The following is a 23,194-nucleotide window of genomic DNA, read 5'->3' as shown; positions in this document are numbered from 1 at the left end:
TTACAATTTAAGAAAGACGAATGTTTAAGTGTACAACACAGTATGTTGACTGTAGGTACAATGTTGAACAACAGATGTCTAGAACTTACTCATCTTAACTGAAATGTTATGCTCATTGATTAGTAATATAAGAGGGTAAAGCTCATGTTAGGCATTCCTACCATAATAAAATAAAATATTAAAACAGAACAAAACAAAACCAAAATAATGCATATCACTAAAGGGGTGATAGGTTTCCTGAAGGCCTCATGGCTTCCTAGTGTTTACCTGACCACCTAACACAAGAAAGTCAAGAACTAGAAACCTGGGAGAGAAGTGAAAACCTCAGGATGTGAGACTTCCCTGGGCATAATCCAAGCTAGAGCCTGGAAGCGGAGAACTTTAGTGGTAGCAAAGGGAAAACTGCCAATGAGCAGGCAACTGAATTTTATATTTTCTTGGCGAATGAAAGCATTAGGAAATAGAGTGATTTTCTAAATTCTATATTTTATGTACTTTCTAATGCTGGCTGGCCATGCAAAAAGCAGCTAATTTTGATCCTGCCTGAGTCAGGTAATGAGGCCAAATAGTAATAATGACCAACTTTTATCAAAGTTTATCACATGCCAGGAATAGGCTAAGCATTTTTGCATGCATTATTTTATTTAATCTTTTCTGACAAACCTACACAATAGGTGATATTATAATTTCCTTTTATAAATATGAAAGCTGAGCCTTAGTTAGACCAGGTAATCTATCCAAAGTTATAGTGCCAAAATACAAGCCATGGCTTTCTGACTCTAGAACCCATGTACCTAACCACTAGAAAATTTCACAGCATCTTGAAGCTCACTCTATTCATTTAATACATCTCTAAATCTGAGTCTGACTTCCCTTCAACTGTTCTTGTTTTCCGAGGCCTCTCATACAACTCTAACACTGCTTCCAGATCTTGGTCCCTATTCCTATGATCCTATCTTGCTCTGTGATTTAGTCTCATGGATTTATTTGCCCTCCTACCTTGCACATGTCATCACATCAACAGGCTAAAGTTATTTCTGGATTCCTTAACTCCTTTGAGCTTTAAAATTTTTCACCCTACCAATTCCCAACACCACATGCATTGATGACGGACTTAATTGTGTCCCCTGCCTCTCAGATTCTTATGTTGAAGTCCTAACCCCTCAGTGTGACTGTGTTTGGAGATAGGATCTCTAAGAGGTAAAGTTAAACAAGGTCATAAGAGTGGAGACATGATCTGATGAGACAGTGGCCTTATATGAAGAGAAGATCTCTTTTCTGTGCACGAGCACAGAAGAAAGGTCATATGAGAACAGAGTGAGAAGGTGGCCATTTGTAAGCCAGCAAGAGGGACCTCATCAAAAATCAGACCCTCCTAGATCTTGATCTGGGCCTTCTAGCCTCTAGGACTGTGGGAAATAAATCTCTTTTTAAGCCACCCAGCCTATGGCCTTTTGTTATGGCACCCTGAGCAGACTAACACATCTTATCATCCTCTTCCTCAGCTCTAAATGCTCTGGGAAAAAAGTATAAAATGACTTGTTTCTCTAGAGTCAGCATTATAAAATATAAAATATTACAATGAATGCCAGATAAAGATAGCTCACTTCTTATTAACACTTTCATTAGCTGCCTTCCTAGCAGGTTGTCAAGAGATTTCTGCCATGTGCTCACAGCCTCACTATTAGCTATGTGACTTTGCCTTTGATTTACCTGGGATATTGAGGTTCTTCGACTGCAGCTGTCTTTAATATATCCATTTCTGATTCCATTTTGTCCTTCTTTGCTGTCGTATCAAAAGAACAACTTACTCCCTCTTTGTCCAGAGTAACATATCTATCTGGAAACTTCATCATGCAAACATCTCTCACCTTCTTTGACAGTATTTCAGTGATCACTTTTCTCCTCTTGTGTCCTCTTCATTCAACCACAAACTAGCCTCCTTTGACCTGGAGAACTTTTCAAGACATTCTCCCATCTCTCTCTTCCCTTTCATTGACAAATTTCCAAAACCTTCTGAGCCACATCTTCCACTAATGTACTTTGTACAATCTGTGATCCATCTAAATTACAGTTTTGACCCTACTAGCTCCTACATCAGGGCTTTGCTTGGAAGGGCATGCAGCCATGATCTCTGTCTAGTGATTGTTCAAAGTTTCCCTAACATGTCATCTTCTCTATGAAACCCTCCCTTAAGTAATTTCTTTTGCATTCTCAAAGAACTTAGTTTGTATCTTTTGACAGCTTGTATATGGACCCCTTACTAGTTTATAAACTCATTAAGACTCTCAATTTAAATTAGAGTAATCATTTAATAATGGCTAATAAATACGTTAATAATCAAACTGATCTCAAACAGTATCAAGATTTTGATTCAGCTGGGACAAATATAGGGTTTGGATATCTTTGGAGAAAAATAAAACTTCAACTTGAATATAGGCGAAGAGAACCTGGGCCTGAATAGATCTATACAAGAGATTAAAAACACTTAAAATTCCCATATCCATTTTCTGCTGTCATTGAAACAAGGGAACAAACACCAATAGTGGATTGGCTGGCACATAAATGTTCAGTAAATGTTGGTTGAATTGTTAAAAGAGTGAATGCTCAAAGTGGTTCTTGTACTACATGTCAAATAGTACTATTTAGAAACTTTATGGAGGTAAAGCTAATATAGAATTTTGACAGAGTGTCTAAGGAAATAATAACTCTGTGATTTGGGAAGCACAGAAGACTGTCCTTTGAGGCAAAGAATAGTTTGAACCATTTGAACCTTTCTACGGTCCCTATACTGAAGGAGTTAATTGCAGGGAGGAGATTTACAGGGGTATGCACATTTCTGATGGAAGACTCAAAAGGACCCCAAAGAATCAATAAAGCCATGTGATTTCAACTGTAAGGGAAATAAAAACAATTATGATGTTAAGTTATAGAAGTAAAATGATTGTTCTGGGGCTCTCCTATATGTATCTTATGTAGACTTTTAGAAAGAATTTTATTTTTTTCTAGGATAGTAACAGATCATTAAAAATACAACTTAGCCATCATTGCTTGAGGGCTACAGGCCAGCCACTGTGCTTATAACCAGGCACTTGTACCAACATTAGCTCATTTAATTATAGAACAGCACCAAGAGGAGGGCAGTGTCCCTCCAATGTCATGGATGAAGTGAGAGTCACTGCACACTTCACTCAAGGTTTCACAGCTAATAAATGACAGACCCAGGATTCAGAGCCAAGACCCGAACTAAGCTTTTCTGATTCCAAAGCCCATGGCCAAAGTGAAACACACTGGAAAGGGATGGTGTAGTCTCAACACTTCCTCACGGAGACAATGAAAAACTATTTCTGTTAATGGACTTTAACCAAAGTATCTGAGCACATGCCACTTTGATCTCGACGAATTTACCACATTAACCAAAATCTGGAAATTTCTCTGGAAAGTTTAACATTTTCTCAAATCTGTACTTCCTTTACTTATCCCAACTTTTGGCCACTTGCTTAAAATATGCCATCAGACAGATTTATGCTACCAGATGTCAATGCCACATGTTTACTAGTTGTAATCATGCTTGCAATCAAAGTATATGGTTGGAAAAATACTAGTTTTATCAGTTATAACTATTAAACCCAAGTCATGAATTGGTAACATTTCTTGACAATTACTAAGTAAGTTGCTTTGCATTGTAGAATTTCTAGCTCCAAAAGGCAGCTATTGTGTAGTGAATAGCACAGGAAGGAGACTAACCTTGTTGAGCCACGATTCTATATCCATCACAATGAAAACACTTTATATTGTGTTTTTTTCCCACCAAACTATACTGCAAGGCAAGGTCATGGAGATGTCATATTTTTCAAATGAGGGAGCCATATCTTAGAGAGATTGTGAAATTTGCCTGTACACAGTGATTAATCCAGCTAGGGTTCAACTCAGCTCCGTCTAGCCTCAGTGCCTATATCCTTTTCATTACATCCCACTGACATCCAGGTCAGCAAGGCCTCACTTTTAACATGGCCATAAATGTACTAGCCTAGTTGTCCTTAAGCTCTTTGTGTCTGTTTCTTCACCTTTAAGATAAGGAAAATACTATCTCCCACTCAAGGATTAAACAGACTACATAAGCAAAATCACATAACAGTACTTGGCACATCATGGGCATCAATTAACAGTTGCTCTAATTTATGTAAATTATCTGAGACAAGGATCAAAAAGGGAACTTTTCGTACTTTGACATCATTGAGTCTCATTTTTTTTTTCATTCCCATGATAGTTAATAGCATAACCATTCCACTAAAGAAATTGGAAAGAACAGGGTTCAATTATATTTGTTTTACGTTTTTAATTATAACTCTTTAAAAAAAAAAAAACCGGTAACCAACATATGGCTAGAGTACAGGTGTTCGGTTAATCCACATTTCTAGATCATGGTGAAAAATGGAGAGTATTGTGATGGATTATCCAACTGGCAAAGTAGGCAAGTGCTTAAGGAACCAGCGTATCAAGGACATCTAAGATAAGAGAAAGTTTCCAGCTATGAGTGTTTGCAGAATCTTACAGTCTGAAAATCTAAAAAGAAGCTGTTAAAATTTAAGCACTCATTTAAATCTGGATTTTGGATTTAGTGCTTTTCTAAAACATTTCAGTGTGGAGGGAGGCTTGGAAAAGAAGGCATCTAAAGCTTTCCAGTGCTCCAAACATGAATATGGTTCTAGAAAACTGTTGAAACTTTGTTGACTTACAGCAAATACTTAAAATTCCCCAAAACTTTAAAAATAGAGTATCCAATGACCTCTTTCAGAATACAATACTTCTGTGATCTTACCTGCTCCAAAACCTGTTTTCCCTCCTGGCTACTCTATCACAGCAATCTAAATAATAATGCCTCAGTTGACAGAAAATATTCGTTTAGCCCCCAAATATGCCATTTTTGATAAATTTACATAAATAATTAGTAACAGGTCATAATATTTTATTTTACATGAACCTGGTCGTAGCTTACTTGGCTTTTAATACAATATGACACATTTAGACTGATCTTTTACCAATGTTTCGAAAGTAAAAATGCATCATCATACAAAGTTTTGGGAAGAACATTTTATTGCTAAGCATATCCTTGAACGAAAATGCAAATATGAAATAAAAGAGAAAAGAAAAAAGGAAAAGCAGTAACTTCACAACATTGTAAAATAAATTCCTTAAAGAGTCTGTTCATAAAACAACAGGAATATGATAGAAGCTCACATACAGAATGCACATGTTCCCATAAAATTGTCCAAATAGAAGCTTACACTGAAAGGAAGATAACAAATGTATTTTTACTCGAATAAAAAAATGTAAAGAAAGAGAGCAGGAAATCAGTTCACAAGACCTCAAGACTCCAAGAACAGCAATCTTTCACAGACATCGAGATATCATCAACTTCATATAGGTCGGGCCATGTAGGTTATCTAATGTCGTGCTTCGATACCACTTCATAATCCTTTCTTTTTCAGTGACAACAAAAAGGAAAAAATCCAAAACTCTTAACACATTGAAATATCAGATAATGAGGAACACTTCTTTCCGTACACATTAGTAAAGGCTACCATTGCTTAAGTTGCGCTTTTTGCCCCATGTCTTTATTTTTTCAAAGTCAAATATTCATGCAACTTACAAGGACCAGCAAGAGTCGATTTCTAAATCTAAACAGCTGATTGCTTTTCATCTGTACAAAAGAAATCGTATGTATCTGACCCTCCAGAGGACACATTTCGTTTTTGTGTGGATATCTGTCTTGCTTTGTCTCTTGCTTTGGGGATAGGTATGGCCACACAACCAGTTTATTGTTTTTCTGTACATTTGTTCCCTCTTTTCGAAAAGAAAGACAACTGGAACAGAAACCAAACAAACTGAAATCAACAAAGAGAAAGGAAAGAACAGTTCTCAAAGCAGTCTGTACACAGGTGGCTAAGGAATTATACCAGCAAAATGTAGTAAAATATGTAAACAAAATCTGAGAAGATTTTTTTTATTCTCTTTGACACAGGTAACTGTGACAAAATGAAAACTCACACTTTCTTCACATTTTAAGGTTAACTTTTTTGTTGTTTTGTTATTTTCTTTTAAAACAACATTCTCATTCCACGTCAAGATTTTTACAGTTTTCCTGTTTCAGTCATCCCATCAAACATACCATGATAAATATATCTGTATATATATTTATTTATATATATTATACTATTAAATTCCATTTTTTGTGTGTGTCACAGCAGCTTTATTCATTTATTATTTATTTATTTACTTTTAGAAAAGATGGGTGAAGGGAGACGTGAGCAAATGGAACGACAGAGTTCTCCATAAATGTCAGGCTACAAAATTAAACCAAACCACTATGAAAGACATTATCACGTTGGGGGTGGGGGAAGAACTATGAATTCTGCACTCTGTTATGCCATGTTTGGCTTGTGTGACCTTTTGTGGTTCCATCAGAAGTTGAACTCCCTTATTATCTGTTTTGATTAACAGACTTTTTGTTTTGTCTTTTCTATTTGCATGCATTTCAATCAGTCACAGATCCAGCCCACCCACCCCTTCCCCTTCCCTAGGAAAGGCTCTGTTCTCATTCATGGGGCTTTTTCCTTTACCACAATTTGGCTGGGCTCATGGACAGGAACAATATTGTTAAGTAAAGCCAATAGTTCTGATAAAACCAGCCCTCATCCCACTTTTTTCAGGGCTTGGGTGGCACATTCTGGAATTCGATCCTGAAGGACCAGCTTTTCAAATCAATATGACCATCCATCACAGGATTTTGCTATGTGTTCAGCAAAGCATCGTATAGGAAACAAACAATAGATTCTAGAACCACCACAACCTGATATGTAGAGTGAACACCATGGTAGCTTTTGAGTTCATATGGCAATAGTCTCTCTTACTTTTGTTTTCTGAGGTTTTTTTTTTCCCTTCTTATGTCCAGTTTTTCTCAAAAAATAAACCAAAACCCAAAAGCCATTTTTCCCCTCAGATCTTGAAAATTTACACGCACACTGGCCAGAACCAGATAAGAGTGGGATTTTTTGTTTGTTTTTAAATTTTTTCTTTTTTTTTTTTTTTTCTGTTTTTGTTTTTTTACATAATTAAACCAAAAGAAAAAAAAAAACATCGTTACAGTCAAGCTTCACAAACATCATTACAGACTCACTTGGAGTCATGGAACAAGTAAGCCATAAAGTCTTCTACCTTGGGTGAAAGGTCCTCAAGAGAAGGAAGCTTCCAAGTCTGTGAAAGTAGGGGAGCCACCTGCTTGCTCCAGGGCGCAAAGTGTGTGCTTTATGATACAGCAGGGCAGAAAGAACTTTCTGTCTCCGGGCGATGACTGAATCCAAGCAGCCATGACTGAACTTTACAGGTAGGTACATCTTTGTGTGTGTTCTTTTAAAAATGATTTTCCCCACCAGAGTCATGGTACACCCCATCTCATAGTTATAACAGTTCTGACATCTGTCAAATCTCGTTTGTTCCCAGGATTTATATCTGTATGAATAAATATCTCAGTGTTTTCAATTCACGTATTGTTGGCGGTGTCGTTTTTACACGTAATACTCTTTGTCCTTGTTTTTCTGTTTCTTGTGGCCGCTCTTCGAGCTCTGCTGCTTCTCCTTGACGAGCGTGCCGTTGCTCTGGGCCGAGTTGCTGATGTAGTTCCGCGTCTCGTCCACTTGATAGGACCCCTCGTCCCTGTTCCTGTACTTGTACATGGCGTACAGGAGGATCAAGATGCAGAGGGCGGCAGCAGCCACAATGCCGACGACCATCCCTGTTGTACTGCTGGACTCCCGGATCACCTCTGAGGCCCCCGGAACCCGTCTGACTCCCGGCTCCGTGGGGTTTGCTGTGGGCACATTACGGAACATGGGGGAAGTAATTAGTGGGCTCTTCAGTTTGGTGCTGTCTAGCTCATAGGCAGTGGGCAACGGAAGCAAGACTATATCAGGCTGGGGTTTGAGATCACGGTTATTCATTTTGCCAGCTGGCAATTTGGGTACCATCCCAGACGAGGAGGAAGCTGTGAAGCGGATCAGCTCAGGGGACAAAGATGTGGTAGTAGTCCTACTAGTTTCGGAGACTTTGTTAGGTCTAAAGTCCTTGGATTCCCACTTGGGCGCATGTGCTTTGTAGCCACCTTCGAAGATTGAAGTGGAAAGACTCTTATCTGTTACCAAGGAGAAGGTGGTGTAAAAATCTTCATCATCAGTAGGGGGCAGGTTAGAGTCAAAGGTTTCCCCTGAGCCATACCCAGATATCACCAAGCCATCATCATCACAACCATCGCTGCCTTGGTCCGACAAGCAAGGTAACCCCGCCTCAGAGGTCATGGACAGGGAATCTTTGGTGGTCTCAATAATGGTGAGGAGGGGGCGGAAGGTAGGGGGGAGTGTAATGGAAGGTGCACGAGTAGCAATAGGAGGGGTAGCTAAAGGGTCTTCTACAAGAAGAGGGATAACTAGTTCACCTCCTGGGATTGAAAAGAGAGAGAAAAACAGAATTAGTATATTCACAGAAAAACACAATTCACAGGCACGCTCAGTGAAGGTCGTTCACAGGTGCGCCTCAGAAATCATAAAACGACTTGGATCCACATACAGATCCTCTCTACGTGTAGTCTAACCATGCTAGGCTGACTTAGAGCCCGTCATATGCCTCTTGCCACCAAAACCCAAAATCCTTAGATTGGGGGCTTAGATTTTTAAAGATACTCTCAAGTAATTATTTTGATAGCATTCAAATAGGCTGTTCCCAGGATCTGCTTGTGGGATGATGACATTCAATGACACCACTGCTAATACTGACGATTGAAGCTGTGTGATGTGTGTGTGTGCGCGTGCGTGCGTGTGTGTTCACGCACACATGCATGTGATTAATCTGTGAACCACAGCACTTCTTTATTCTTCTTCTTGGGTTTCTACGCATTTTCTCCCATAGGGGTGGGAATTCTTCAGATCACTGAGATCAAGATCAGGGAACCCAAAGACCTCACCTTCAGTACTTGAAGTCACTGCCTTTTATTTCTCATTTATCAAGTGTAGTCTTCATTTACTGTATTCTAAGTAAGGGGAAATTCCAAGAGGTTGAAAAGGTTCATTTAACACACCCATTTTGACTAGGCTTTTCCAGAAACTCCCCTGACTATAAAAGAACAACTTGCTTTGCCCTGGTCCAATATTATGTTTAGACACTGCTTTTATGATGTCTGCAATATATGCTGAGCTGAACACTAGATTTTAAAAATACCCGGCCTGCATACCCATGACTTACTGGAAACTCACTTTTAGATCCAGAAATGTAGAGATAGCAAATTGAGTTTTTTTAAATCAGTGATCCTTAATTGCAGTGGATGAGATTTATCAGTTTACCCACAGACCCTAGTTACTGCATTTATAAACATGCTACGACCAGGGCAGGAAAGGAAGTTCAGAATAGTTCACTGAACCACACACAGTGCCTTGAAAATCACGGCTACCGCAGATATCCTGTGGTGAATGTTACTCACCTAATTGTAGGGCAAACGTATTACTCATGTACAGAAGCAAGATAACCAAGGTCTCTTCTTTTTGTTTTGGTTTTTTTAAATTATAGTTTATTTACAATGTTGTGTTAGTCTCTGGTGTACAGCATAGTGATTCAGCTCTACACACACACACACACATATATTATTTTTCATGATAGGTTACTACAAGAATATGGATCCCTGTGCTATGCAGTAGGACCTTGCTGCTTATCTGTTTTATATACTGTACTTAGTATCTGCAAATCCCAAACTCCCAATTTATCCCTCAAGGTCTCCTCTGTGTCTCGTTACAATGGCATTTTTCAAACAGAGAAAGAATCTCAAGAGGGCACAGTTCATGTCTCTTTATTAACTTTACTAAAAAAATTATTCCAACTATTGTTTTTTAAAAGCCCTCCGGTAGGTGTGGCATGATGGTTCCCTGCCGCCGTTGGTCAGACGGCTGAGATGCTGGTATGATACCACGGCTGAAGTCTTTCTGAGCTGCCATAGCTAAACTTCCTAGGTTTCAGGTGTGCTAAGAAAAAGTCCTCCTGAGAAGAAAGCGCCTGCACACCTAAGAAAACCTGCTTGTGTCCACATCAAATCCTTTATTCTCTGCAGAGAGAACTGGAGTCATGAGGGTGGCAGTAATGTCCATAGTAGGTATCTTTAGGAAGGGAAGGGACCGTGGAGCATTGTACCGTCATCCCCCGCCTACCCAGTGGTGTTACTAATAAAATAAGAACCTTCCTGAGAATCTCAAGATGATATTTTGCTCTGTGCTCTAAACCCCAAGCTTCTCTTCTAGTGCTCAGAGTCTGAAACTATCCAGCAAACTGATTTTGGCAGATCTGACGAAGCTTCAGACTTGTTTTACTGGACTCGCATGCCCATTTTCCACATTGTCAACATATATACTTTATAGGCCTTGCTACTTATTTAATGCATAATTTACACACTTTTGCTAGTTTTTATAACTGGGATTTGGAACACAGGTCCCTAAAGGTAAGCTAGTCCTGGAACTAACCCTGAGGGACCGTTTCTCCTTATTCCTCTGGTTGGGGAGGCCCTGAGTGTTATGTTGAAGATGATACACAGAAGAAGGCGTGTTTGTGTAAGAAAAGAGAGTAGGGAGACAGGAGTGAAGGCCCATGTTTAAAGGGTCCCTAGGGGTTGCTCAGGGATGATTTTGTTTTCCTTCAGAGAACAAGACAGGGTTTTTTTTTACCCACCTCTCCTAGAACAAAGGTTTAGCAGGTGTGTTCTTTCCCTGACGCATGTACCGAGAGTGATTTGTTCCTTAGGGAGATGATAAACACCGACCCAACATATGTTAAGCAGAGAGGAAACTGGGAAGAGAGACAGGAATGACTGATTTGTTGGGAGGCAAAGCCCTGGCACAAATAACTTAAATATAAAGGCCAATTGTGAAGTAGGATGCTAGCGTCCCTTTAAGTGACATTAAGAGCACTGTCTTCATGACTGCAGAGTGGCATTCATTCGCAATGTTAGCGTACCATCTGTGACACCCAACTGGAGTTTCACATTTGCCTGTTTTCTTTTTTTTTTTTTCCACTCTCTTTTCAATCCCAGCTAAAGCTTCCACAGTTGTCTTTGTTGTGAAAAAAAATCTACAGACTCTACAAACTGCTCACTCTGCCGTTGAATCACTCCCACTTTCCTTTGCCGTTCTCTTCTCATTCAACACCCTAATGTGAGCATCTCTCTTGGGGCAGGAAAAAAAAAAAAGTAAAAAATCATCTTTTTCATAGTGGTTGGAAAGAGGGACTGGATCTCACTAATTTACGAAGAGCTTCTAAAAGGTTGGTGAGCCCCTAAGTGAAAGGATGACAGCTTATTTCAGAACTAAAATGATGGGTGCGCTATTGCAGAGTTAAATACCAGAATCTGTTAACGCTGCTAATCTTCAATTTCCTTTGCCATTTTGTTATTAATCCTGGCAGCAGGGATAAAAATGATAAATCATGCCCCACCCCACCCCTGGTCAGGGAACTATGAGCCCAAATTCTGGTCGTATTAAACAATGAAATGGTAGAAACTTTCATAACTCCCTTTTCCTGGTATCTCAAGGAATTAGAAGAATGTCTTTAGTTTAAAAGAGAGTCCTCTGGGATGCGGGAGCTGGTGTTACACAGGGGAATTTTAGTGAAAATAGGTGGGAAACTTGAGATGATTGTAAATGTGACGTTGCTGGGGCAGGTGTGTAAGTTGGGGCGTATAAACCATCTTAATATCAAAATCCATCTTTAAGATTTAGGGCGATTCTAGTGTCTTGGGGGAGTCCAAGGGCACACATTACTTGAGATAAGGAGGTGAAATGTAATTCTCCCACTATTAGATCCTTACTAGAAATAACTTAGAGTGTGGGAGGCTATTTAAGACTATGTTTATTTGGATTAATCAAAAGTGACTTTCCTCAGAAATGCTGGAGCAGCTGATAATTTTTTTTCCCCACTGCCCAAAGGCCATGGAGTCAGTGATCACCAGATGTCTATGCTTAACAAGGTATTCACAGAAACAGCAAGCCTAAAGTCATAAGAGGCAGAGAGATGCAAAACCTGTAATCCATCAAAACTCTAATTTTACTATTCCATCCCCAGAATTTTTCTTTGGTTTGGAATAAGAACTATCTGTATTCCTTAAAGTTAGCATTTTAAATCAGGAATATATACCCTTTCTTGACAGGGTTGTGCTTTTCTTTAAACCAGAGAGATCACCAGGGATATAAAAGGTCTATTTTAGCCCTGAAGGCTGCCCTGCTTTTTGGCTTTATGAGTGTATTTATAGATATATAATTCATGTGTCTAGGGCTGATATTCAGCACAAGGGGCTCTCTGCCACCGAAAAAGACAGTGTATTAAAAATTTAATAGAACTCTTCTGAGCTGTGAGAATGTTGTAGGTGATGGTGATGTAGTGGGTCATCTCAAAAAACAAGAAGAGCAGGATGGAGTTTCAGTGTGGCTGCAACCTTTGCCTCTCTGGAGATTCGTGAGTCTAAGGAGTCACAAAAATACGAAAAACAATGACACCGACAGCAAGACTCTGGGGGAGGTCACCATGCTCCAATTCCTTGAATTTTTTTGTCTATATTTAGGCTCTTTACCTCCTCTCTTATTTGAATTCTTGTCTAATTCTCTGCTGAGAAGTTCACATACAATGAGGAGAAATCATCTTTTCACCACTAAATTAGTTACTAAGTGACAATCATTTAGTTATCTGGTGCCACAGAAGTGTCTACGTGCAACACATACATATCCGGAAGCTTGTAACCGTGAAATTGTTCTTCGTTCATCCTCAGAAAAAATACTCATGGACAGATACAGCAAGTCCCTGGGAGGAAGACACCAGAAAAACACAAGTGTCTCAAAGGGGCTCAACTTTAAATTAACATTTTAATGAAATGAGAATCTCTAGGTAGGACATTTTTTCCCCCTAGTTTATCTGAAATGGGTTTGAGTCTAAAAGGCTACAGATTCTGTTTTCAATATATGTTCAGGTAAGATTGAGACAGGAAGGAAGGGGGCAGGGCACAGCCATTCAAGGAATAATACAGCAATTAACACCAGGATGGTGGAAGATTCAACCCCCAGCGGGCCTTGAGGCTCAAGATGGTGGGAGACGTGACTTCTAGTGTCTTGGGGGAGTCCAAGGGCACACATTACTTGAGATAAGGAGGTGAAATGTAATTTTCCCACTATTAGATCCTTTCTAGAAATAACTTAGAGTGTGGGAGGCTATTTAAGACTATGTTTATTTGGATTAATCAAAAGTGACTTTCCTCAGAAATGCTGGAGCAGCTGATAATTTTTTTTTCCACTGCCCAAAGACCATGGAGTCAGTCATCACCAGATGTCTATGCTTACCAAAGTATTCACAGAAGCAACAAGCCTAAAGTCATAAGAGCCTGCATTTAAAACAAATGACTAGCCTTTTATTAAACTGATTTATGGATAGCATCCTCAACAAAAATAAAAGCTTTCAATTCAGTCAGATAAAATAACACTCCATTCAGGAGGTTCTTAGTTTTAAACCCAAAATATCTTCCAATGTGCCAAACAATATAATGTAAATCAAGGCAGATAAAGCCAATTCATTAAAGCTTCTCAGTTGGAAACGTGTTCCTTATCCACCCTTCGGTTTCATATTTCTAAAACAGTTTCAGATAATGCTAATATCTAAAATTAAAGTGAAGCAAGTAACCTCTTTATTTAAAAATTGTATAGCACTTCTTGCCAATCTTCTGTTTCCAGAGGCACATGAGGCAATCCTGAGCCAAATGCCTTTGAGGTAAAGGTACAGCATCACCACAGAGTCACACAGAATGGCAATACCCACCTGAAAGGTTTCCTAGTAAAACTTTAGATGTGAAAATCACCATGCTTCTTCTTGGGAGGATCTTAGGGTCCTTTTAAAGCTCACCTGATTAAATCCTTGAGAGAAATGGCAACCAGTAATAGAAAGGGACAAGGAAAGAGAAGAAGAGGAGAGAGGGGCAGAAGGGAGAGAGAGAACTGGACGCCTACTCTGTGTGTGTGTGTGTGTGTGTGTGTGTGTGTGTGTGTGTGTGTGTGTGCGCGCGCGCGCGCGCCTGTGTGCTTTCACCAGTAGTTCTGTACATCGGAAGGCACCACGTTATAGGACAATGGTCTAAAACACTTGGGATTCTTGGTGTCTTTATTTTCAGTAAAACTGATTTTATAGTTTGTGGTGATGGTGATACTTTAATCCTGGATAACCAAACTCTACCATAGTCACTTGAGAGTACCTTATTTTCCCTTTGCCGAAGGAAAATAAAGGGCTGATTTCCCTGAATGCTTTCTAAGCCGTTAAATTAGGATGTAATTACCACTGATAACACTTGGAGTGCACTAATTTTCTTTTCAGGGACAGGCCTCCCATAGGTTGCATCCAATTTCATATCCCACTGTAGAGCCTACCATTACATTCAAGGCTTTAAAAGTTGGTTCAGGCAAAGAGGCCAGGCTTCCTTCAGATGGTAAGAGCCATTTACCCACACCCTTCAACCAAGAGTAGAATTCACATTGATTATTAGTAGCAAATCAGCACAAAACATAACAGTGAAAATTAAGCAAACAGACATAAATGAAATAAAATATGTAATACTGTCTTCAAAATCATGTAGTAGGAAATAAAATCAACGTCAGGGCCAAAGTAAGCTGGAGGGAAGGAGCAGATAACATTAACGAGGCATTCACAATATAAGGACACAAAGAAAAGTAAAAGCAAACAAATAAGAGGCTGCTTTAGAAAAAAACAAAGAAAGAAATCATATCCATATAGACAAAATAATTTAAATTAAAAAAAACATACTGTATTAATTTATAGTCAACTTACATCAACAAATTGCCCGCATGTTTTTTGGCATGAAAGAAAAATTTACAAAAGAAAGTTGTGTAAGAATGCTCTTGGACAAATAGAATTGCCACATTCTTGTAACTTGCTTTTTTGTTGTTGTTGTCATTTCTTTAAGAACTTTTGAGCAAAATGTCTAATTTTTCAAATATAATAATTTACAACAGAGGATGATACAGGGAGGCAACAACACATACATCCACACCACATAACATGAAAAGAAAAAAAATCTGCACTTTAACAATTTTTTTTACTTTGAGGGGCTGGGGAGGGCATCAGTTTTGAATTTGCAATAATTCTGATTGCAATGGTTGAAAAAAAATTTTTTTAAAAAACCTGTTTAATTTTATAATTTGCCTTTAAAAAAATCTATCAATCTAGAGGGTTTTGAATGAATTTCTGCATTATTAGAGGTTCTCAGATATAGATGTAATTGTACATTTGTTTGTCTTTTTGACAAGTTTTAGACTCTTTAATTTAAGGGGATGGATGACAGCACATAGATTTGAACAATGCTAGAGAAAGGAGGGGGTTGGGAGGGAGAGATACGGAAGGGGAAGGGTCATATCTATGAGTGTACGACACAGGAGATGAAGATGATGGGAGTAAATGTGTAAGTGAGTCGCCATGTCCATGTAAGGGCGGCGCGGAGTGATCTAGCTGCATTAGAGCTTCTGGCTGTAAGGAAGGGATGGGCAATATACAAAAACAAATGAGCCTACACATGCCCATCTACAGAAATAAAGAACAGAACTCTAACACTGACAATCTCACACACCCTAAGCTGCAACTTCTTCAACATGCAATTTACTCCAAAAATCATGACAGTTTTCATTAAAGATTTTCAAATAATAAAAACAGTTTAACTTTTTTTCTGTACTAAAAATAGCCAAAATACATAAAATAATAATAGTAATATTCATAATAATGATCCAAAGGTTAAAAGCAAAAACAAGGAGACTAGATTTATGCATTCAAGTTGAACAACTTCATCGGCAGCCACACAGCCCCATCTCGAGTTGTGTGTGGTGGGGGGTGTGAAAGATCCTCAGAGGGGACTGAAAGGCATAGCCGTGTAGGGAGCCCGCTTGCTGGGTCATTCATTACTTCCCTCTATAGAAAGGCTACTGTCTGAATGACGTCACCCACCTTCCCCGTGCCACCCATTGAGCACATGACTCTAGGTGAGACTGGGCTTATTTAAGAGATGTGGATGTGGGGATGCTGCAGCTGAAGTTGTTCCACATTTAAAGAGGGAGTGGGGAAAAATTGCAGAAAACAATTCATAACTTTTTTTTTGCCACAGTTTTGGGTAAAACCAAATCTAAAGATCTAGCAATTAAAAAGAAACACATTGATATAGATAGATAGATAGATAGATATAATACAAAAAGCACTTAATTCCCAAACAAGAAGGGAGCAAAGAACAAAAAATAATTTAAAGAAGAAAGTATTCCACACACTTTCAGAGATGAACAACCAGATGCACACGCTGAGCCGGCACAGACAGAGCAGTCAGGGGACACTTTTTTTTTTTTTTTTTTTTTGCTTTATATTTTCTGGCTTATTGATTCCCCTTTTGGTGATAGCCAACATTAAAAACAAATTTTGTGTTTTCTTGAAAAATAAATTTTGCATTTCCTTTAAAAATGCTTTTGTTTCAGTTTTGCATCTTTTAAAAAAATAAAAAGGGCGTGCAGTCTGGATGTACGTCATAAGGAGACATTTAAGAGAGAAGAAAGAGGCTCAGACTGACAAATGGGTAATTGTCTATCATCCTTTAACTGTAGGAATATTAATCAAGTTAATACATGCTTAAAGTAAGTTGCATTTAGGGAAAATAGAAAAACAGAACAGCAAGCTAGGGTTGGGAAGAGGTCAGCAAGACAAAAACCAATTTGGGAGTAGGAGGAAGGTACTGGATTTAGTTTCATGCCTTTCCAGTAGGGGCAAAGGGCATCCCGGGGATTCTTGCCAATTCTGTTCTTGTAAGCGTGTGCATGTATACGTGTACGTGTGTTGGGGGTTGAAGTAAAGCCTGTAGTGTCAGGAATTGAGGTAAAAATACATGTGGGTTCATGTGTTCTGCTCTAGGAAACTTAGCCCATATTCATTCATAGCCTCAGAAAGCACATTCTGTAAGACACAGAGGGGTTATAATTAATGCTGCTTCTTATGTGTTCTCAGGCTTGGCCAAACTGGCAGGGCACCATGGGTGAGAAGGGTGTTAATCAAATGAACCTGATAAATGGGGAAATAGCTGTTTTTTTTTTTTTAAGTAATAGGGGCAAAATCCCTCTTCACTCTTCCACTTAAAGAACACAGTGGCACAGTGGCAGTAAACCACAAGATATTCAGGAAATGGGTACAGTTTATTTGAATTACGTTGGGGAAACCGTGTCAGTCTTCCAGAGAACATCTGGAAAACAAAATACTCCACTCACTTTACGTAGAGGAAAGGAGAAAAGAGAGAGAGAGTGTGTGTGTGTGTGTGTGTGTATGTGTGTGGTGTGTGTGGTGTGTGTATGTGTGTGTGTGTATGTGTATGTGTGTGGTGTGTGTGTGTGTATGAAGAAGGGACAAGAGGAAGGACGTTTTAGAAATGGCCTCAGCCTCTACTGGAAGAGATCACGAGAGTCATAGTAAATATTTTCTCCCTGTGAGAGCATTAATGTTCAACCAAGGACTGGGAAACCCGGGTAGGCAAACCACAAAGGTAAGACACTTGAGAGCACCTGATTCTGACAGCCAATTCCAACCACTCCTAAGAAATTTTTTGGGTAAGTTTGACGAATAGAATAAATTGTGAGGATGAGTCAGACTTTTGTCCCCTATGGGACGCCCCTTTTATTATTTTATTTTAAAATAATGAATGTGTCCCCATGGGTCAGTCCGTACCAAGATTTTTAGTCTCTGGTTTTATAATGGTAATCATTAGTCTAGGAACTTCACAAAGGGCAGCTGGGAAGCTTTAGGAGGAGGAAAAAAAATCCCAATAATATAGGAAAAGAAAAACCCTTGTTACCGTTTAGTTGAATTTTTTTGAATAATTATACTTTTAACATTGAATTTTATTGTACAAGAAGACTCTATAAATGTTTATATGGCCTCACAAGGCATCAAATTACTTGTGTAGAGCAAAGTTAGCTTGAATAGTATTCATATGGGATATTTTTGTTTCATAGGCAATTTTCTAAAGTAGGAAACATAAGTGTTCTAAGGGTGAGACTTAAAGAATAAGATACATCCAGTGTATATATACTCCCGGATAATAAGAGGTGTTCTGAGGAAGATTTATCAGCAATTTGAGTCTCCTAAGGTTTCTACTAAGTAATTTACCTATTTCAAAATTGCTTGTTTTAAAACTCATACGAGTAGGACACCACTTACTTTTCTGGAAATCACTGGTTTAAACAATTGAGGATACTAAAATTTATGGTTGTCACTTTGCAAATAAAATAACGCAAGTATTTTTTAAACCCACGGAAGCCACAGTTTCAAATGAAGCCAACATAGCACTATATCTGTGCATACACATTTTTATAAGTCAACCACCAGTTAATATACACAAATCTTGTTTGATTTCTAATATAAGACAAGAAATAATATTGCTAGCAGCACATAATCTTGCTACAGCTTCATTTTCATCTTTCGCTACATATCTCTACTAGGTTTTTATTACCAGCAACCACATGGTTCTGCATCTATGCCTCTACTGAGCGTTAAGAATACTTTGGGGTTAAAATGATTATAAATCAATAAAAAATGTTAAAAAAAAAGAATACTTTGGGGTAATAATTGCCATTGGGAACAAATAACACAATAATTTGACTTGAAACAACGTATTTTGATGCGACCATTTTTACCCCACTATGTCCAAATAACCCTGTCTAACTACAAAAATCAGACTTTTAAAAATATCAAATGCAATACGATGGGATTACTCAGAATTCATCTTGGAAAGTGCACTTGTTTCCAAGAAATATGTTTCTAAACTGCTTGGAATTGTGCCTGAGAAGCCCAAAGAATACTCAAGCAACTCGAGGTGCCATCCTACCTCTCCCAAAGAGCGGGTCCTGCTTGTTAAGGGCACCGTCTTCCATGTGTACAGGTGAGGTCCAAGAGGAAGGCATACATGGATTATTTTGCATAACATTAAATATTTTAAATTTCTCATCCAAAATATTGGGGAGAGGTAGGAAGAGGCAACCATCGTGGGAGTCTGAGTGCAACACCAGGGAGAGACTTGAAACACTGTAAGCAGGGAAGGCTGAGAAAGAAAAAGTACCCAGTGAGGATTTTCAGGATTCTCCATCAAATATGTTTAACACAGATCTTCTCATCTGTCCCTCCTATGATTTACACAAAAGCCTTTTCATTGAATTCTATATGTCCGTGGGATGAAGGGAGGGGATCTTCTGAGAGAATCAGTGGCTCAGTTCTGAATCATGGTTTGGCTTAGAAGAAAAGCAGAGACACTATGCATGAATGTGGAATCCTAGGAGTGTGAGGATGGCTGTCATTTGTGTTACAAAATGAGCCCTGCATATATTCTGACTTCTCTCAACCTTTTCCTCAGATGGGGTGATGCTCAGAGAAGGAGTGAAAGAAGACTGCTTCAAACATGGTATTTGTTTCCAAATAAAAAAGTTTAACATATATATATATTTTAATGCTGAACAAAAATGTCCCAAGTAGAAAGTTCATATATTGTTTGTTCTCAAACATTTTTCATACCTAATTTATAGTAAATAGGGAGAAAGAGGAAAAAGTAAACCTCCAAGATGGAAAAGAGAGCCCAGAACACCAACAAGCCTGTTACTCAGAACTATATTTCTGTATTAGTGATCTGCTTGCCCAGTTTAGAGTAATTCTTCATATTTAAACTGATAGATAAAAATGAATTAAACATTACAAAAGGTAGTATTACATTTTCAAAACTGGTAAGATAGAATGTTTACATGTGGAAGAACCTTAAGTTAGTGACTTCTTTACCTATATTTACGTAACCCTTAACTTGTGCCTGTAATTCTGTCCCACAATCTCCGTGCTCCTCTGTGAACCTACTGCACTCTGTACAGACTCCTACTGAATGCAACACCCCACAGCACTTAATTTGTTTTCTTCTCCGTCTCAGCTAGACTCGAACAATTTTAGGACAAGAATAGAGTCTTTTTAATCTTTATTTTCCCTACCAACTGGAATACTAATAATCACTCAAACATTCATTGAATGAACTGATGAATGAATGAATATCATTAATTGCTTGCTTTTTTTTTTTTCCCCACTCACACTAGCCTATAGCTTCCATAAAGGCATTAAAATCTTACATCACCAAAGTGGCTCACCTTGTACCTGAAATCTAATCCATGGGATAGGAATTTTAGAGTCAGGAGATCGAGTTCCAGTCTTGGAGGCACTGCCTACTACACCATTTTGTTAGGACATTGAAAATGTCAGTTAATCTCCCTGAGTTTGTTTCCTCGTGTGTTAATATGGAGATTGTAATGTCTGGTCAATTAACCTACCTCAAAGCGTAAGTTTATACAACTGAGACTTTGAATGTGAAAGAGCTTATGGATTCTAAAGGGCTCTTCGAAAGTTTGTTGCTATTTTCCTCAAAGCTGAGAGGACAGCATCAGCTATGAAATGAGGGCTGCAGATTCAGAGGAGAATGAATTCCACACAATTGAGGTCAGTGCTGTTCCAAGTGTGATCCTTGGAGTATCTGCTTCAGCATCAGACAAACAATAACCTCAAAAAGCCCAACCCAAGTAGCCATCATCACTGCCTCTTTTGAACCTCGGTCCCTACCCCTCCAATACTGCTAAGTTTCTTAATGCTTGATTAGTTCATCTTTGGGTGGTGAATTTTTGTTATTTCTACACGCAATTCTGTACTTATTTTCACTGTTCTGTGGGTTAGAGTGAAGCTGTGGAGAGGTCACATTGAGATATGTTTCCGTAAGAACACCTTCTACAAAACCACATGACTTGAGACAAGTCACTCATTCCTCACTCCAACCCCACGAGCCTCAGCTTGCTCATTTATAGAATCATGAAGCCTTGTCCTTTCTAGCTCACAAGTTTATGTAAATTTAAGTACAAATTACTTTGAAAACATGGAACACTCAATTCAAATGCAAGAACGTGTTACTATATTCTATGAGTCCAGCACTACTTGGCGCCACTGAAGAGACCAAAGAGGATGGTGACAATAGTGGAAATCTCATTAAATCCTGGAAAAAACATATCCCACAGACACTGGAACTGTGGGGTAAGATGAGGACATGAGGAAATGGAGGGCTGTGGTCATATTTTAGCTCTTTTCTCTCAAAAGAGTTAATACTAGTTAAGATACACAAAAAGGCAGAACTCAATTAAGAAATTTCCAGGAATTAATATTCTTATTTTCATTTTGTTTTAATGGTAATCAGGTATTAGCATAAGAAAGCCTTTCTTCACTCAGGACATTATAAGCCCCTTGAAGCACAAGCTGAATCATTATGCTTATTTTGTGTTTTTTAATCCGTCTGACATCAGGCAGGGCACACCATAGGTCTTTGGTACATATTTGTTGAATTAACTACAAAATTAGAACAGCTTGCAACCCTTGGCTCTCTGCTCTGTGACGTGGGTGGGATTCTAAAAAGTTATCCTTGTTGGTACTGATTTATTTAATCAAGAGTTATCTTCATTAAGTATCCTGATGAGGTGAAACAAAGAGAAAGAAGAAGTGTAAACAGGGCTCAAAGCCACGAAGGCAGCAATTGCTCCCCTGCTCTTAGCTTTGCTTCTCTGTGGACTTTTAGGGCTAATATATGCATATAACTCATTATTTGCAAACTATTCGGTCCTTGTAATACTATTAAAGTCCAAGACAGAAGGTAATATGAAAGATTTATTTTCTTAACGTAAAGAGTGACCTGTGAGCCAGCCAGAAGTGAAGGCTCTGTCCGAAGTACTTTCTTCCTCTGGCTTGAGTAGCCCAAGATTTTTCCAGCTCTCCTCCTCCTGTCCTGACCCCTCATCTCTCCAGCACTCGGCTGGCCCCCGGTGCGGCCCTAGGCTGCCTTCACTTTCTGGGTGATCCCATCCTGCCCCTTGGCTATAAATACTTACCATCTTTATGACTGTGATTTCCAATTCAAACCTTCTCTCAGATTCCAGTACCCCTATCCAACGGTCTGCTCCACATTGCTACCTCCGTATCTAAGAGTGCTCAATTCTAAAGAGCTAAAATAGAACTTCGGACTTTACTCTCCTCATAAACTTGCACCTCCCCCAGGATTTCCATCTCTTGGGTTTGACCCAGGTGGACAAGCAAGCCCCTAACTATTCATAATAGTGGAGCCCCAACCCCAGCACCCCTCCACACCCCCAGTGTACCAGGAAGCTCTGGTGACTCTAATTTGGCTCCTCACACGTCTACCCTCCTCCGTTGCCATCACCCGTGCCCTAGAGTAAGCCACGCAACTCCTTGCTTAGACTCTGCAGGAACCTCCCAGAGGATCTCCCATCTCCACTCTTGACTCCCTAAAATCCATTCTCCATTATGAAGCCAAAGTGACCTTTAAAAAGCGTACAATAGAAAACAGATCAAGATCCTCAAAAGGAGAATTCTCCAAACCAAAAATCTGTATCGTGAGCCACTATGAAAGCCCCTTGTGACTTGCCAGCTGCCCACCACTCCTGCAGCTCCCGCTGACCCAGGATGTCTCAGGCTCTGGCCATACTCTCTAGCTTCCCTTCCAAGAACACTCCTTTTCTCACCCTTTGCCCAGCTTGTTCCTTCTGATGGTTCAGGTCCAGTTTCTTTCCTCCGAGAGGCCTTCCATGACTTCCCCAGTAAAATACCTGTTCACTAATTGATCATTCCCTCATGATTCTCTGCATAGTATTTACTAGCTGATTCATGCCCATTCCTTTACGGAATAGAAACTCCTCGATGACAGAGACTTCGTCTTAGAGCACTCCACTGTCCTTAGAGCAGCGCTGGACACACAGGAAGGGCCCAGGAAGTCACTGCTTACTGAAGGAACCACGCCTCAAATAGCCTGAGAACACCTTGCAAAGGCAGACCCCTCCACTGCCCTCTCTTGCAGTCCTCGATAGCTCCAAGCATGGTGCTATTCCCACACGAGGCGTCGGGTAAATGTTTTGTAAACTAACTATTGAAGTCTTGCATCCTCTATTCTGTTTTATTTTCTTTTACCCTCCTCTAAACCAGATGGGATTTCCCTGAGTTCTAGTTCCAATGCAAATTGGAC

General features: G+C 39.2%; 1 protein-coding gene across 3 annotated transcripts in view; it reads right to left on the bottom strand.

Moving 5' to 3' along the window:
• Positions 1-5,079: 5,079 nt before the first annotated feature.
• The window catches only part of NRXN3 (neurexin 3), a 1,622,198-nt gene continuing 1,604,083 nt past the window's right edge, over positions 5,080-23,194 (bottom strand). For 2 of the 3 annotated variants that reach the window (XM_032482446.1, XM_006184277.3), the window contains one exon: positions 5,080-8,494. In XM_032482446.1, the coding sequence (XP_032338337.1) occupies positions 7,569-8,494 (926 nt within the window). In that variant the 3' untranslated portion in view covers positions 5,080-7,568. The remainder of the gene's footprint in view (positions 8,495-23,194) is intronic. The other variant, XM_006184279.3, reaches the window with a different exon arrangement.

Source organism: Camelus ferus, chromosome 6, assembly GCF_009834535.1.
Source record: "Camelus ferus isolate YT-003-E chromosome 6, BCGSAC_Cfer_1.0, whole genome shotgun sequence".
In the NCBI taxonomy this organism is placed as follows: domain Eukaryota; kingdom Metazoa; phylum Chordata; class Mammalia; order Artiodactyla; family Camelidae; genus Camelus; species Camelus ferus.
The sequence above is the reverse complement of the archived record's forward strand: the minus strand, read 5'-3'. Positions and strand labels throughout refer to the sequence as shown.